Consider the following 17956-nt stretch of genomic DNA (forward strand, 5'->3'; position numbering starts at 1 on the left):
TTGAGGTCAAAACGTTCCAAACTTTGCAAAATGGTTGAATAATTTGAGCTGTTGAATAACATTCAAACACATACATATATATGTGAACAATCTATAATCTATAATGTAACAAAAAAGCAGAAACACAGTGAATCATATGACAAGCACAAAAGAAGAAGAAGATTATGTATGTGCATGTATGAAACTTGTGATTTCCTACAAGGCCTATTTTGTTGGTGTGAAATAAGCTCAACAAAGTAGGAACATATGCAGTTTAGCTAGCCAGAATTGGAGCTGGGACTACTATATATAGTGAAGGAAAGGTTGTGAGCAGCCTCAAGCTGCAGAGGCTCTAATGAATCCACTATGTCTCGCATGAGCGGCCGCGCCTTTGGGTTGCGGTTGAGGCAGTGGTAAGCCAGCATGGCTGCCTTCTGCACACCCTTAACCGGATAGTCTCCCCCGAGCCTAGCATCCACGATGTCGAGGACCTTCTTCTTCTCCTTGAGCAACGGGATAGCCCACTCCGTGAGGTTCTGCTCTCGTGCTGGCCTTGACCGGTCCAAGGACTTCCTGCCCGTCACGAGCTCCAGGAGCACGACCCCAAAGCTGTACACGTCGCTCCTGGGAGTCAGGTGGCCTGTCATTATGTACTCGGGCGCAGCGTAGCCATACGTGCCCATTATGCGAGTGGAGACATGAGTCTTGTCCCCCTCCGGCCCGTCCTTGGCAAGCCCAAAATCAGAGAGCTTCGCGTTGTATTCCTCGTCCAACAAGATGTTGGATGTCTTGAAGTCGCGGTAGATGACGGGCTTCTCTGCTTCGTGCAGAAAAGCCAGCCCCTTAGCTGCACCAAAGGCTATCTTCATTCTAGTAGACCAAGGCAGAGGAAGCAGCACTCCTGCAACAACAACATTGCTTCAAATTAACCACCACTACTACTACTACTACTACATATATATAAAATGTTGAATTCTTTGTGGGCTTGCTTACTGGAAAAGAGATGGTTTTCAACACTGCCTCTAGGCATGTACTCATAGATGAGAACACGGTGTTCGTTTTCGCAGCAATAGCCGATCAACTTGACAAGATTTGGATGAGAGAGCTGGCCCAAGAAGATAACCTCAGCCTAACAAATTAAGACATGATTAGATAAGGTATGTATGTATGGTTGAGTAAGGAAATGGGAATGAAGTTATTACCAGCCATTCCCTATGACCTTGAGAGCTGTTGTCTCCATCATGAACCTTAACAGCAACTGTGAGGGGCTGAAGGCCTTGTATTTCTTCAGAAATGTAGCCTTTGTACACACTCCCAAAACCACCTCCTCCCAACATGTAATCTTGTCTGAAATTTGAGGTGATTGTCTTAAGCTCCTTGAATGTGAAAACAGTTAGAGGTTTGGAGGAGGTGCAGCGACGCAGGTCTTCTACTTCTTCAGGATTTGATGGTAGTTTTCTCTCATCCTTCCTCACCTTTACTGGGGGTGGGGGGCCATCATCTGCAACACCCATCAAATTACTAATTCACCACTAAACTCTTCTATCATATGCTTTCTTCATAATAAGTAATAACCACACTAATTCAATTCTACCATTATTCTACATATTCAAAGTCAATGCCTAGATAAGCCATTTGCAACACAAGTAAATAAAGAATCAAGTAGCTCTCAAAAAAAAAGAAAAAAGAATCAAGTAGCTCTCAAAAAAAAAAAAAAAAATCAAGTAGCATAAACTTTAGAATATTTCTGCAAAATATGAATTAATACTGGAATATTCAAAAAGTGAAGCAACATATGGCTGAAAAGCAATCAAGATTACATTTTTATCAACTGAGAGAAAGGAAAACTCACCAGATTTTGCGTTGGAAGAAACCCTGTAAATCAAGGGTTCCCACCCACACCAACAATTCCCCATTAGATCAAACCCACAAAAATCTCAAAAAAAATCCCACTTTTTCAAAAACTCATCAGAGAAAGATTAGTGTTTTTTTTTTCAAGAAAAGGGAAGAAGCAGCAGAAAAGGGAAAGAAAAAAGAAGAAGTGAGCGAATTTGAAAAGAGTTATAACAGTGAATGGAAATGGAAATGGCGATAGTTGGTGGGAAATGGCAATGATGAGTGGAAGTGTGAGTGGGACACAGTGGTCTGGGAAGTTTTAGGCTGCTCATAGCATAGTTGATTCCTTATTGTTGCACTTTCTTTTCAAGAATTGCTCAGTAGCAAGTTAGTGCGTTTTTTCCAATTTATTTCCCACCAATCCTTTCCTATCCCTCTCCTCCCTTTCTCTCTCCTTCTTTAGCATGCGCATTCCATTTTCATATTATCTCCCTCCTCCAACAACTAAAATTTCCCAATACTTTTGTGACAAAAATGACTCTTAATTTTGAGAGATTTTTTGGAAGATGATGCTAACTTTTAGTTTTGTCTATCTCTGTGTTGTCCCTTACTGTGTTAGTTACCTTACCTACTTAATTTAGAAAGAGTTGCTTACGAAAGATTTTGTGATGCTAGTGGTGGTAACTTTTGGTTAAAGATATCACTGCAAACATGAAACAAACTTTCATAAATAAAAAATAGTTTTTTTTTTTTTAATACAATATCAAATTTAGTTGAGAATTTGAAGAGCTAACTGACAGTTTGTTAGTTGAGAAAAAATTGGAACTTTTACAAAAACAGTACTAAAGCAAGAATGTTACATCTGATTACTAAAATAATGGGTTAAGAATGGTAATTATTAACAACTAATCAAGGTCTAAAATAATGCCCAACTGTGAAGATTTGGATGAAGTTATGTAACAAAAGGGCCAAAACTTCACAGCAAAGAAACCTTCTAAGAATAGCAAAGGGTTGGGAAAATGTCAAAAATATGCATGCCTCTTGTGTGCTGTATGGATGTGTATAATCTAAGTCAATGACTTATCCCAAAAAATATGGCTGCAAATTTGGATGTTTTGTGGAAGCTGAGCTCAGTATATCAGCTTTATATCCAAATTCCCTAAAGAGAGTACTTTATTAGTTATTACAACATCTGCAAAAACTTGTGTGTGAACTGAGGAGATATGTTTTTTCTATGCAGTGGACAGGTGCTGCTCAAAACTGAAAACGCGTAGCAGTGTCTACGTCATATTTGGAAAGCTCAGCAGAGAACCAGGGATCACAAATATCGGATTTCTTGCTGTTTGTGAGGAAACATTCTGTCTATTTTGGAAACATAGTGCTCTTGCTACTTAGAGAATTTGCATAGGTTGTCTGTTTTTATGTATGAGATCATACCAGATTTATTGCATTTGGATTGTTTAAGGTTAACTTCACAGAAACAGTCATATGTCAGAGTAAAAATACAAAGATTGCAGTAAAAATTATTGCACAGACAAATTGATATATGGCTAATCTCCTAATTACAATCACTTAAACCATGATGTATCAATTAAACTGCAACCATACATTATTGAAGCTATATATGAGGCATATAGGAACACTCAGCAGCAGGTGTGAATTTTCATCTTGGAACATAAAGATTAGCTTAGCGTAAAAGAATACAAGAGCGAGGCTCTTCATCATAGTCGTGCAACTATATGCAATGCGCTTGAATCACGCAAGTTTTGTTGGGAAAAATATAGGTAAGTAGGCAATGATTTATAGCAGCTGTATCTAAGAATAGGTTTGTATGAGGAGAATGTGCATAGCAAGCATTATAAACATGAGCATGCTCTTTAACTCCTAGAAGCATAGGATTCTTGCCTATTCATCTGTATCAACTGATGCTGGAGAGATGGAAAATGAAAACCAGTAAATCACACAAAAGAAAGCAGGAACACTCATATTCTGCTTCATGTATAGATGTATTGATGCAGAAAATCTTCATGAGTGCAGTCTATACCTATTACAAATTATATTTCATCATTTTTCAGCATATATTAAAGTAATTGATCCACTAATAAAGTTCCTCATTCAAAATTCAAATAGAACATAGGGTGATGATGCTTTCACCTGTGGGATTATTGCCTGAGTATAGATGGAAATTAATTACAACACTATCTTGAAAATACTGCACATTCTGTAATCCTTGGAAAATGATGAAGGTCACATGAGCTCATCCTTGGTGTTGACTGTTGATAGTATACGCGACTTTATACGCCTAAAAAAGGAGAAAATACAGAGACAAACAGAGGCTACACTCTCCTATTTATAGTGCAAATGAAGGTGTGTTGTGAAATTGAGGCAATGGCTACTGGTTTGCAGTGTTTTTGGGGGCTGTCTCTCTCACTTTCACTTTCACTTTGTTTGATTCATGCAATATCCACTACTCCTCATGTAAGAAGTCTAGCTTTTGGTGTCTGCCTCCTCAACTCAATCTCATTCTGTGCTTTGTTTGACACATGAATGCAGGTTTACATTGTCTACTTAGGGAAAGTCCAGCATTCCGATCCTCTACGTGCACACGAGCATCATCTTCGCCACCTTGGCAGCGTATTCCATAGCAACGAAGAAGCAAAGGAGGCAATGGTCCATAGCTACAAGCTTTCCTTGTCTGGATTTGCTGCAACTCTCAATGCAACCCAAGCAGCCATCTTGACAAGTAAATATTGGAGTAATTCATTTCAACATCAAATTAAAACAATGATTAATTAAGATCATTGCAGATAGGAAAGGCGTGATCTCGGTGTTCCGGAGCAGGACACTGAAGCTGCACACCACCAGAAGCTGGGATTTCATGGGACTTACCCTGCCCCTGCACGGACAGGGACAGGGGCAACTACCATTGCAGCTCACCCATGGAGACGACGTCGTTGTCGCTGTCTTTGACTCAGGTGCTTGCCTCACACTACTAAATTTCCAAGCATAATAGGGCTGTTTCAGTACTCTGCTCGTGTGATACTTGATAATGTCGTGTTGGAGTTTGGACTCATGCTCAACTAGTCTAATATTCGTATAAATGATATTCGAGCTCGTGAATGACTCAAAAGATATTCAAGATAATATATAAGTTCGACATGTATGTGATTATAGTTGATTGATAAATTAAAGGAGGAAGAATGTGTATGTATAAGTACTATTTGTCTCTTTCTCTACATATATATGTTTGCGAGCCCTATCGAGTATCAAGCTTGACTCGTTTACTATCGAATCGAGCTCTGCATGTACTTCCTCCGTCCCATCATTATTCATGGTCTCTTTTCTTTTTGAGTTGTTTCATTATTCATGGCCTGTTGTTATTTTTTATAATGAATTTTACACTACAAACAATGTGGTCTCTGTTATTTTTGATAATGAATTTTACACTACAAACAATGTGGTCTCATACACATTTACACATTTTTACACTTCAATCTAATAGGTGTGTGGCCGGAGTCGGGTAGCTTCAAGGAGGAGGCCGGCATGGGGCCGGTGCCGAAGCAGTGGAAGGGAGCATGCGACGGCGGAGAAGCGTTCGACGCCGAGAAACACTGCAACAAGAAGCTCATCGGAGCCAGATATTTCAAGGCAGGTTTCGAGAGATCCTACGGCAAGATCAACAAGACACGCAATCCCGAATACCTCTCGGCTCGAGACATCCTCGGACACGGAACACACACCGCCGCCACCGCCGTCGGATCCAGAGTGAAGAACGTCGATCTGTTCGGGGCTGCGGGCGGCGTGGCCCGCGGCGGCGCTCCCAGGGCGAGGCTGGCGGTGTACAAAGTGTGCTGGAACCGCGGCGGCGACGGGGCGTGCACCGAAGCGGACGTGCTGGCGGCCTTCGACCAGGCGCTGCACGACGGCGTGCACGTGATATCGGCGTCGATCGGGCGGAGGCTGCCGCTGAGGCTGAACTCGGCGGCGGGGGTGGGGTCCTTCCACGCGATGCAGGCCGGGGTGAGCGTGGTGTTTGCGGCGGGGAATTCGGGGCCGGATTTGTCCACCGTTGATAACGTGTTTCCGTGGAGCATCTCCGTCGCTGCTTCCACCGTTGATCGGACTTTCCCCACCGAGATTTTGCTCCACAACGCCACCTCTTTCCTCGTAATTACTCAGCTTTTTATTTCGATTTATTTATATATACGTCAGTGAGTTTGACTTCCGACAAAATTTGAACTTAGTTGGTCGTCAAATATATTAGTTTTTATTTCTTAGATCTTCGAACTTTTAAATACTCTTCATTGTTAGAAACTAGACCAACATCAGGTGAACTTACGACTACTAACTAAGCTATAATTTCGCGGAGGTCAAATTCAAGTGAAAATGACAACTAATATATAAATTCATATAGTATTTTTTTTAGCTTAATAGAAAATTCAGATAAAAATTCTAATTTTCATCATAGTTCGTGTATTTTTTTGCCATAAACCTTAAAAAAAAAAAAAACACCTTTAGAATTCGAATCCCAAATTTTTTTCACGATCTAAGAACTGAAAATTAAAATTGAGTGATTAGCTAGTATTTCATTACTTTTTTTATATTGTTGATGATATGATTTGAGCAAGATCTTGCAGGGTGAAGGTTTGGTAACCAAATGTATAAGCGGAGCACTAGCAAGAACTAGAGATTTTTTTTACAACGGGTAGGTGATTTTCTGTCCCTAGCTATTCCATCTTCATTAGTTATATTATCAAATATAGTAAGGGAATTGTTTATTAAAATTTATTGAAACTTTGAAATATCAAAATTGGATCGAAGAAATCCTAATATTAAGGATGAAAATACTCAATTGTGTACATATACGGACGGATGTAGGATTTGTGATATGGATAACCGGAATCTAACGGGTCGATCGGCGTCGGGTTTGATACTCCTTTGCTTCTCGGACGACGGATCGGAGGTGTTGAGCATGAGAGCGGAGTATGCAGCAAGCCAAATAAACGCAGCAGCGCTCATCTTTGTGCAGCCAATAACCAGACCTCTTGCTGTTCTAAGCATAATACCCCTTGTACGAATAGACATAATTCAAGGCACAAAATTGGGCCAACTAAGCTAGTAAGTACAATTAATTAATTCACTCTAATTAAGTACAATTAGTTCAAAATTAATTAATTAATTAAGGTGAGTTTATTAAAATAGTGGCACCAAGATGCGCATCCTGCCGAGTGAAACGGTCATAAAAAGGTCGCCGGCGCCTGTGGTTGCGGCTTTTTCCTCGAGAGGTCCTAGCTCTATTTCGCCGGATTTTCTCAAGGTATATATTTAATTTAATTTCCCTATTAATTAATTTGTGGTAATATATTAATTAATGATTTAGTGCAGCCGGACATTAGTGCACCGGGAGTAAACATATTGGCGGCATGGTCGCCCAAGAGTCCTCCGACGACATTTTCCGGCGATAATCGATCGGTTGAATGGAATATGTTATCGGGAACGTCTATGTCATGTCCCCATGTCTCCGGTGTCGTCGCGCTTCTCAAGTCTGCACATCCACATTGGTCTCCTGCTGCAATTAGATCTGCCCTCTTGACAACAGGTAATAGTTAAATTTTTATCTCAGACATTAATCACTTTATCAAATGATGTATTTTGGACATGGCAGCTTACAACGTGGACATATATGGCGACGACATAGCAATTGAAGCGTCGGAGAAATCTGCGGATCCGTTCGACATCGGATCGGGACACATTGATCCACTAAAGGCCTTAGATCCGGGACTTGTCTACGACGCCACAACGACGGACTATGTTCATTTTCTATGCAACATGGGGTATTCCGAAGCCCAAATACAAGCCATGCTCATCTGCCCAATACTAACAATCACGTGCCCGGACAAGCCCGAGCCCAACTGGAACATAAACTACCCATCCATCACCATGTCGGACCTCAGGTACGCCACCACGGTCAAGAGAAGTGTGAGAAACGTGGGGCATTCCAAAACGGGTGTGTACTATGTTAGCGTGGTGAAACCACATGGCGTTGAGGTTGTGGTTTGGCCCAGAGTGTTGGTGTTTTCCCCTTTTAAAGAGGAGATTACGTATCACGTGACTATGAGTCCGCTCAAGATATCTCAAGGTAGATATGATTTCGGGTCTATTATGTGGTCCGATGGATTCCATCATGTTAGAAGCCCTCTGGTTGTGCAGGTCAATACTAATGCGGCTCTGACCGCCACTATTGTTGATGCGTGAAACTCTCTCTCGGATATATGGTGGATGTAAATCACCTCTATTGTCATTTTAACGAAATTACTTTCGTATTCAATATTGCAAATTGTCTTTAGATGCATCATCTATTGATCTAAAAGATTTTTCTAAACGAGCTAGTTCGTGTGTTACTTGAGCTTCTAATCACGACGCACTTAATCTATACTAATAGAAAAAGAGTTTAAGGCACAACTTGTGGATTGCTTATTTTACCCCTATTATATATTTATTATTATATTTATAAAATATAAATCTATTTTGATATACATTTATTTGTCATCCAAATCTATAAAGAATACTTTATATCTGTAGCTATTGATAAGACTTATAAATAAATATATATCCATTCAGTAAATGATCTAATAAAAGTAATGAATTAATAGATTTTTTAAATAATAAATTATCAATTAAAATAACATTAATTGCACGTACAACGTACGTTCTTTCGGCTAATTATTCAAAAAACGCAAAAAACTTGCATGCGGACCGCCGCATGCTATGCGGCCGCGTTCCTTATACACTATATTAAACTTTTTATAATGAATAAATAAAAAATCATCACATGGTGCAATGGCAACAATTGACTATTATCTTTATTCTTGAGGTAGGGGGTTTGAAACCCAATACTTGCTTTTTTTGCGATTTTATTCTTTTTTTTTTTTAATCTTTTTGTTCTTTTTTTTCTTTTTTGCGATTTTTTTTATGTTTTTGTTCTTTTTTCATTTTTTGCATTTTTGCGATTTTGTTCTTCTTTTTTCACGTTTTTTTTCTTTTCCTGTTTTTTTTAGTTTTTTTTGTATTTTATTTTTTGCATTTATATAAATATATTTCTTTTTTTTTCTTTTTATCATTTCTTTTTATTACTTTTCTTTTGCATTTTTTTACATATATTTTTCTATTTTTTTTACGTTTTTTTGTATTTATCTTTTAATTTTTTGTTTTTTCTAATATCTATTCTTTTTTTACTTTTTTTATATTTATATATTTATTTATGAGTTATTTTAAAGTAAATATTGTTATGATAAAAAGTAATTATCTTAATGAAGAAATCGATTTGGGGATTTGCTCGATGAAAATTAAATTATGGAATTTTTATCAATTCTTTATTCAATTTTACACTACAGCTTCTTCTTTAATTTATTTGGTCAAGTATTTTTTTTAGATAATATTTGGTCAAGTAATTATTATCATATAAAAAGTAATTATTGATTTGAACAAATGTAATGTTTTAAACTTGTCACATTTGTTTATGATAATTGTTACTTTTATTATGAGAACTTATACTTTTAATTATTTGGTTAATTATTGTTGTAATAAAAAGTAATTATTGTTGTAGTAAAAAGTAACCATTGATATGATGAAAGGTAATATTTAGAAAATATTACATTTCTTCACTATAATGTTTATTTTTATTTATAAGAACTTAGACTTTTAGTTATTTGTTCAAGTAATTATTTTTAGCATGCGCATTCCATTTTCATATTATCTCCCTCCTCCAACAACTAAAAATTCCCAATACTTTTGTGACAAAAATGACTCTTAATTTTGAGAGATTTTTTGGAAGATGATGCTAACTTTTAATTTTGTCTATCTCTGTGTTGTCCCTTATTGTTAGTTACCTTACCTACTTAATTTAGAAAGAGTTGCTTACGAAAGATTTTGTGATGCTAGTTGTGGTAACCTTTGGTTAAAGATATCACTTCAAACATGAAACAAACTTTCATAAATAAAAAATAGTTTTTTTTTTTTAATACAATATCAAATTTAGTTGAGAATTTGAAGAGCTAACTGACAGTTTGTTAGTTGAGAAAAAATTGGAACTTTTACAAAAACAGTACTAAAGCAAGAATGTTACATCTGATTACTAAAATAATGGGTTAAGAATGGTAATTATTAACAACTAATCAAGGTCTAAAATAATGCCCAACTGTGAAGATTTGGATGAAGTTATGTAACAAAAGGGCCAAAACTTCACAGCAAAGAAACCTTCTAAGAATAGTAAAGGGTTGGGTAAATGTCAAAAATATGCATGCCTCTTGTGTGCTGTATGGATGTGTATAATCTAAGTCAACGACTTATCGCCAAAAATATGGCTGCAAATTTGGATGTTTTGTGGATGCTGAGCTCAGTATATCAGCTTTATATCCAAATTCCCTAAAGAGAGTACTTTATTAGTTATTACAACATCTGCAAAAACTTGTGTGAACTGAGGAGATATGTTTTTTCTATGCAGTGGACAGGTGCTACTGCAAAAATTTGGATCGAAGAAATCCTAATATTAAGGATAAAAATACTAAATCATGTATATGCACGGACGAATGTAGGATTTGTGATATGGATAACCGGAATCTAACGGGTCGGTCGGCATCGGGTTTGATACTCCTTTGCTTCTCAGACGACGGATCGGAGGTGTTGAGCATGAGAGCGGAGTATGCAGCGAGCCAAATAAACGCAGCAGCGCTCATCTTTGTGCAGCCAATAACCAGACCTCTTGCTGCTCTAAGCATAATACCCCTTGTACGAATAGACATAATTCAAGGCACAAAATTGGGCCAACTAAGCTAGTAAGTACAATTAATTAATTCACTCGAATTAAGTACAATTAGTTCAAAATTAATTAATTAATTGGAGCAATCAGCCCAACCTCAAAGACCTGTTTCAATAAATAATAAAGAACATTACAGTAGATTAATAACTTTTAAGAACACCAATATTAATACACATATAGCACACAATACCTTCCCAACATCTTCAGCCATAGAATGCTCAGTATCCTGTGATAAAGATACACAATGCTCCAGATATCCCTTGTCAGAATAATCCTCTACAGGCCCACACACTTCAACTGCCACATCATTTCTCTTTCAAATTATCATTATTCAAATGAACACTCTCAGTAACTGGATCATCCACGAGGAAACTATACCCATCTCCAAAATCCTATTTCAATAAATAAAAAAATATTTAAGTCTTTAAACAACTTCAAAAATACATTTTTCTTAAAATATACAAACTATACAATACCTTCTTAAAGCCTTCACCCATCGATAAATCAGTAATCTGAGTTAAAGACTCACACTGCTCCAAATAAGCCTCGTTCGACAGATCATCATCTGCAACACTCATGAAGGAACCATACCCATCTCCAGAATCCTATTTCAATAAATAGAAAAAAATTAAAGTAATTAAACAACTTCAAAAAGACATTTTCCTTAAAATATACAAACTATAGAATACCTTCTTAAAGCTTTCATCCATGGATACATCAGTAATCTAAGTGAGAGACTCGCACTGCTCCAAATAAGCCTTTTTAGACAGATCAACTTCTGCGATGCCAGAATCCCCAGAAACATCATCATCTTTCCAAAACTGATTAATAACCACTTGGTCCATGCAAGTCTTAGTCACAGTGTATGGTTTGTCCTCTACAAAGGAGGATTCTGATCTCATCTGTATCTTAAACATTACAATCTTCTCACTTGCATCAACAGCTTCTTTCTCATCCATTGAAATTTGCACAGCTTTTTTCCCAACCAAAACAACAGCATCTTTATCCCAAAGCAGCAAAGAAGCATTATTGGTCGAATCAACCACATTCAGTATCAACTGGTATCTATAATAAATTAAAGATAAATTTTATTATGCTAAATAAGATAAATTTGTACATCTCATCATATTAAATCATACTAATAACTAATGATTAACCTCTTATTAATCATTCCGTCATATCTGTCACAGTGACTGCAATAAAACATTCCCGTCATCTTCAGAACTTTCATTTTCTAAGCAATCGTTAGTAAATCTAAAGATTGAATAAAACTCTATGAATGAAGAAATTAGAGTATCAATGTGAAAGGTGAAAATGTCAAAGGATAAATATTGGATCTCAGGTTAAGTAGTTATCTTCAGAGAAGAATTACAGATAGATAACGCAGTATTAGAAAACATCATTGATCCAAAAAAACAGGTGAAGATGAATAAAATCTAGAAAAATAAGCATCTCAGAGTAAAATTTCCCCATTAATTTTCTTCATTTCTGAATCAAAGTGCAAGGATGACAATTAATGTTTTCTCATCTCGGATGCTCATCTTCTACCCTCACCAAATCCGAAAACATCAAAACTTTTATTCATAAAAATAAATAAAGATGCATCTTCAATTCCAAATTCAAAAACTGTAACTAAAAGTTGAAATTGAAGAAAGAAAACGACATTCAGAAGAAAAAAGTGCGAACCAGAAGAAGTGAGACGCCGAAGACGAGAGAGAGAGAATGCGAGAGAGAGGAGAGTGAAAGGAAACGGGGCAGGATGTAGGTTTTATTTGTTTCGATTTTAGGTGTGTTTGTTTGTTTTCATTTTAGTTGGGCTTTTTGTGACTATAAAAATTTTACGGCCCATAATTGGGATATATTTTCTAAACTGTGGAAGCCCAAACTGATTAAAGGGTCTTTGAAGATGTCGGGATTTTTTCTCGAATTTTCGTTTAATAAATAGATTTTTTAAGGGTTTTTATTTAATACATGAACTTTATCAAATCTGTACAATTAAAAATAAGCATGATCTAATTCATAAAAGTACTACAACTTAAAAAATCCTAATTAAATAGGTTGCACGAATAGTATTATAAGATTTTTAAAATTTAGAAACTTGACTAATTTATTAATTTAAAATAAAAGAAACAATCTATGAGTTAAATAAATAATTTTATGAAAATTAGTCCATTGCTCCAAATAATTAAGTAATTCATTAGTCAAACTTTACCAACATATTTTTGATTACACGTTTGAATGGGAGACTTTCAGGTTATTTATGAGTTATTTTTTATTACATATGTTTGAATGATAGGAGACAATTTTTTTTGTTACAATAGGACATTTTAACAAAATAATTCACGGGTTATTGTTTTTTAAAAGAAAAATTCGTTGATATTGTTTTTTTGGGGGGTTAATCTATGATATTAGGATAATATGTGTATAAAATATATATGATTTTCATTATTTTTATTGGCGTCGATGACATTATTTCAAATAAAATGGGTAATAATACCAACATAAATTAGGTGTTTTTTTATGGTAAATGATTGATACTTCCTCCATTCAAAAATAGGCAAATCTCCGTGATCACCGACCAGATCACACTCCACTAAGAGTGTTCTATAATTCATAAGTAATATGATCTTACAATAGGCAAATAATTGACCACCAGGCAGGCCATCTCCGTGATCACCGGGCATAACACACTCCACTAAGAGCATTCTATAATTCATAAGTAATGTGATCTTACTTTAGCGTGCAGGTGTTACTGAATATGCATATTTGTTGAGATGAGAAATTCTCATGTACTGCAGCCAGTATGGCCTGTATGTGAAAGCACATAAATCAGTATAACATAAGAACATAAATTTATTTCATATTTCATTAATGAAAGTGCTTTAAACGTATGGAATACTTTGTATAAATGGATTTGTATAAAATTGAAAATTATTGATAAAAAAAGTCTCATTGATATATGAGGTAGGGCTGTGCATCGGTTCAAAATCGAACCGACCCAATTTTCCCAAACCGAAATCGAACCGATGCTGATATTATGCGAACCGAACCGACTGACTTAATATGTAAAACCGATCAAAACCGAACCGGTGAAAACCGATCGGTTTCGGTCGGTTACCGAACCGAACAACCATTATTTTTTTCCTTTTTTTTCAAAAAAATCAATAAAATGAAGACTTACAGATATACTATCAATCAAATTTTATTAACATTCTAAAATAATATCATCTGATTTAAAACTCAAAGTAAAAGGACAACACTTTTAAGAAACCTTAAAAATTACGGATAAAGTAGAAGAAATTCAATTTATTTACAAAAAAGAAGAAACTAAGATAGCCAATTCAAAACCAAAATACTAAACTTTCAGATTCATAGAGGAATTAATCGCATGGGAGAATTAAAAATACATTCTGCCAGGAGAGGAATCGGCTGCTGCTCCTACTGGACCGACGTCGGCTGGCGGCGGCCGTGGGGGAGATGGGGAGGTGGAACAGGGGAGAAGACGGGGTTGCTGCCTGCTGCTGGTGCTGGTGCACGCAGGGCTGTAGGGCGTGGGCTGCTGTTGGCGCGCCGCGCCGGTGCCGCGACAGTGTGGTGGCTGCGCCGGAGGCGGCGAAGAGAGAGAGGAGGTGGGCAGAGGCGCCGCAGTTGTAGGTGGGGTGGGTGGGATGAGGGGAATTGAGGTTTGTTGTCGTGGGCTAGGTTATAGGGAATTTAGATTTCTATTAAGAATTTCATATTTTTATTTGCTTTCATTGTATTTAATATTATATATATATATATATGTATGTATGTATCGGTTCGGTTTTGAACCGACCCTGGATAGGAAAACCGAAACCGAACCGAAATGTCATCGGTTTTGGGATATTAAAACCGAACCGAAAACTGACCGTCAATGGTACAAACCGAACCGAACAAAAAATGATCGGTTCGGTCGGTTTTTTCGGTTCGGTTCGGTTCTTGCTCACCCCTAACGATATATATGGGAATAATGTAATTATGTAAAATCATTTTATATTGAAGGAAAAATCAGCATTTGCGATATGAAATATTTAAATTTATTCGTGTTACTATAATACTAAAGGAGGTATACTAAAAAAAAACTAAAATTTTCTATAAGTCTGATGTTGTAAAATGTGATTAGGGAAAAGTTTTAATTCTGTTGTTATTTCCTAGGACAGATTGTCAGTAGCTTTTATGTGTACTTTTAGTGAAATTAAAATACTTGGTGGTTAATAACCAATGGATATGTAAATCTGCATATTTAATAATTGCTCATTTTATCAAATCTGCAGATTCACTTACAGTTGTAGTTTTACCATTTATCAGAAGCTTCCATTATTGAAGAACAGTAAAGCTTAAGTTTTTATAATTTTCCATATTTTTATGAAAGTTACTATAGTATTTTTCACATTTAGTTTATAGGAGTTTTTCTTACTGAAGCTTTTTTACATTAATCATTTACTAATTATTTCAAATATTTTACCAGGTGATTTCAAATGAGAAAACTCACAAAATCAGTGAAGATTAGTGGCGTGAAATTAAATGCAGATGAAAAATGTACAGGTATTTATTATATTTTTATCTGTATGTATACTCTATGAAGATGAATTCTTATCTTGATATTGGTTTTCTTCTGCATAATAACCTTTCGTAGATGTTCAAGTTTGTGCCTGGTGTATCAATATTTTCAGATTTCTGTAACAAAAAACGCACAAGTTGTAGTGTTAGTAACAAATTTCATAAATAAATCCCAAAATATACAACAAACACCTTAAGTACAGACTTATCTTTTATCTTATTATTGGTGCGAAGATAGAAATTTAACTGTACGAAAGTAGATTTAGTTAGTATGTATGGAATTTCTGGCAATACAATTTAGACAAATATTGTGGTATAAAATTACTACCTGAAATCGTAATGGAAAGCAACGCCATAGGTAATTCGTGCTTTGTGAAATAAGGTTCTTTTGCATTGTCAATCGAACTGGGTACCTAATAACGATTTTGGGGTTAGATAATTTTGAAATAGTGGTGTAAAAAATTGGGGTATTCATACCTTTTTACTCATAAATTTTCTGATATGAAGATGCTTTGGCGTTTGAGGTTCTTTGCTTCACGAATCATCAAACTTAATCCCGTGCTCAAACGTTTCTGAAGGAGGAATCACTTTTAGATGTAGATTGTGTTCTAGATCTGTAACAGTGAGAAATTTCCCCTGTTTTTCTAGACACTGAATAGGCCAGATTTGTAAGTTCTAGATCTATAAGGCAATTTGAATTTGTGGAGGTTTTTCGATGGTGTTGTGAAAGAGTTGCGAGATTTGGATGTGGCTGAAGAAAGTGTTTGCTGGGTATGGGATTAGGGTTTGAGTTTTGGGAGAAAACTCTAGAAGTGTAGGTTGAAGAAACACTAAAATGCTGGTGCACTTCAAACCCTAAAAATGATGCTATGTGCATTTATATCACATATGACTATGAGTTTGGGTAGTTGTTTGCATATAATATAATTATAAGTTATACTCCCTCCGTCCCGCGAGTCTTGACACGTTTGGGTTCGGCACGGGAATTAAGGAGTTGTAGATTAGTGTTTTAAGTGTGTAATTAATAAAGTATAAAATTGATAAGGTATGAGAGAGAAGGTAATAAAAGTGATAAAGTAGGAGAGATAATATAATAAAGGTGATAAAGTAGGAGAGAGAATGTAATAATTATTACCCAAAAAGGAAACGTGTCAAGACTCGTGGGACGGCCCAAAAAGGAAAACGTGTCAATATTCGTGGGACGGAGGGAGTAGTTTACAAATGTTAGGATTTGGGCTCTAAAGTATTTCAATTGGGCTTGATTTTAGAATTGCCGAAATTGAGCATGCAATTTAAACTAGGCCCAAGTTTAAATCTATTACTCTTTATTTTGAAATTATACTTGACTAGATATTGCTCTCCAAAATATGTAATTGTTTGTTAAGTATTATATTGTGTATTTGTGTTTGTTTTTTAAAATTATTGATGTAGTTTTCTTCTCAAAAAGAAAATGAAAAAGAAAATTATTGATATAGTTTGAAAAATGTTATTCAATTATTGCATAGCATAGTTTGATTTGGTAGGTACTTAGTTTCTAATTAATATGTTTAATATACAAATGCAAATATTATTTTTTTTCAATTTTTTTCAATTTTTTTGTATGTTTTATTTTATTGTGTTTATAGAAAATATAATACAAATAATACTTTTATTTGTATATCTTATTCTAATTTGTGCTGTGTTTTGATTGAAAGTACTATGTTTAGTAGTAGATTTTGCATATATATTTCAAATGCTTTTTAGTTTGTGCGTTTGGTGGTGTTTGGCAGTAGAGTTTGTTTGTGGCATTAGGTTCAAATACTATACATTTTGTTTTATATATTTGAAATGTTTATTTGTATGATTTGGTATGTTCTAATTTTGAGTTTTCATTATCTGTAGATGTTGAATGTGGTTTCTCTTCAAATATTGTGAACAATGTAGATAATGTTGTTGATTTTGATGGAAGAGGTTCAAAATTTATTATTAGTGGTGTTGGTAATTATGAATTGAAGAGGCAAAAGAGATCTTTTGATGTATCTTCATCTCGAAGAGATCATTCTATAGTTGATTGTCGCAAGATGAAGAAACTAGCTACAAGTCAAGGTGATTAGCAATTGTTGTCCAATTATATATAGGGAAGAGTTCAAATAAAAATCCATGTTAACATAAAAACTAAGAACCAATCTTGACCCTTGATTTATTGAGATTAACGGATAAGATTAAATAATAGTAATAAGGCTAATATTATATATCGCAGTAATTTAAAAAAGGTTAAATTTGTAATTGCATTTCACTTTAAACCATCGACTCCTAAGAGTGCCTCCAACAATGATCCCAGTTTCTAATTTCTAAATTGCCACATCACTGCCACATCAGCTTTAGAAACCCACCTACTTTTTTCTCTCACATCTCCTCCAATAATAAACCAGTTTCTTACTTTTTTAAGGGTCCCACCATAATACACACTCCCTATATATATATATATATATATATATGTATATTTCTCAATTAATTTTATTTGCATTATTATTTATATACTTAAATTATATTTTTAAATTAAAATTCTATATTTTAATTATCTAATTTAATAAAATAAATTATATTTTAAAATCTAAATTATAATTAAAATTACATTACCAAAATTAAAATTACATTGCAAAAATTTAAAATTCTAGCCGTTTTTTAATATATAGCCGTTGGCTTTACAAAGCAAAAACAAAACTAAAACACATACAATGCAAAATTAATAAAACATATATA

At 35.2% G+C, this 17956-nt stretch overlaps 3 protein-coding genes and 2 non-coding genes across 5 annotated transcripts; 1 reads left to right on the forward strand and 4 right to left on the reverse strand.

Moving 5' to 3' along the window:
- Window positions 1–34: 34 nt before the first annotated feature.
- Window positions 35–2326, reverse strand: LOC130999598 (probable serine/threonine-protein kinase PBL16). Its single transcript, XM_057925171.1, has 4 exons — window positions 1832–2326; window positions 1182–1480; window positions 973–1108; window positions 35–880 (listed from the first exon to the last, which is right to left on the reverse strand). Exons 1-4 carry the CDS (start codon window positions 1893–1895, stop codon window positions 258–260), a joined length of 1122 nt encoding a protein of 373 aa, XP_057781154.1. The 5' UTR covers window positions 1896–2326; the 3' UTR covers window positions 35–257.
- An 80-nt stretch (window positions 2327–2406) lies between these two features.
- On the forward strand, window positions 2407–9002 carry LOC130999594 (subtilisin-like protease SBT3.18). Its single transcript, XM_057925167.1, has 9 exons — window positions 2407–4293; window positions 4369–4558; window positions 4623–4790; window positions 5318–5982; window positions 6453–6520; window positions 6694–6933; window positions 7018–7132; window positions 7201–7414; window positions 7481–9002. The coding sequence occupies exons 1-9, from the start codon at window positions 4177–4179 to the stop codon at window positions 8068–8070; spliced, it is 2367 nt and encodes a 788-aa protein (XP_057781150.1). The 5' UTR covers window positions 2407–4176; the 3' UTR covers window positions 8071–9002.
- A 1675-nt stretch (window positions 9003–10677) lies between these two features.
- Window positions 10678–15703, reverse strand: LOC130998839 (uncharacterized). Its single transcript, XM_057924244.1, has 7 exons — window positions 15692–15703; window positions 14041–14331; window positions 13368–13441; window positions 11791–11826; window positions 11323–11698; window positions 11110–11238; window positions 10678–11025 (listed from the first exon to the last, which is right to left on the reverse strand). The coding sequence occupies exons 1-5, from the start codon at window positions 15701–15703 to the stop codon at window positions 11359–11361; spliced, it is 753 nt and encodes a 250-aa protein (XP_057780227.1). The 3' UTR covers window positions 10678–11025; window positions 11110–11238; window positions 11323–11358.
- Window positions 11964–12045, reverse strand: LOC131002076 (small nucleolar RNA snoR27). The gene has a single exon (XR_009094156.1). It is a non-coding gene; the product is annotated as a small nucleolar RNA snoR27 (small nucleolar RNA).
- On the reverse strand, window positions 12080–12173 carry LOC131002074 (small nucleolar RNA snoR26). The gene has a single exon (XR_009094154.1). It is a non-coding gene; the product is annotated as a small nucleolar RNA snoR26 (small nucleolar RNA).
- Window positions 15704–17956: the final 2253 nt, after the last annotated feature.

The sequence above is a fragment of the Salvia miltiorrhiza genome, chromosome 8 (genome assembly GCF_028751815.1).
Source record: "Salvia miltiorrhiza cultivar Shanhuang (shh) chromosome 8, IMPLAD_Smil_shh, whole genome shotgun sequence".
Taxonomy (NCBI): Eukaryota; Viridiplantae; Streptophyta; class Magnoliopsida; order Lamiales; family Lamiaceae; genus Salvia; species Salvia miltiorrhiza.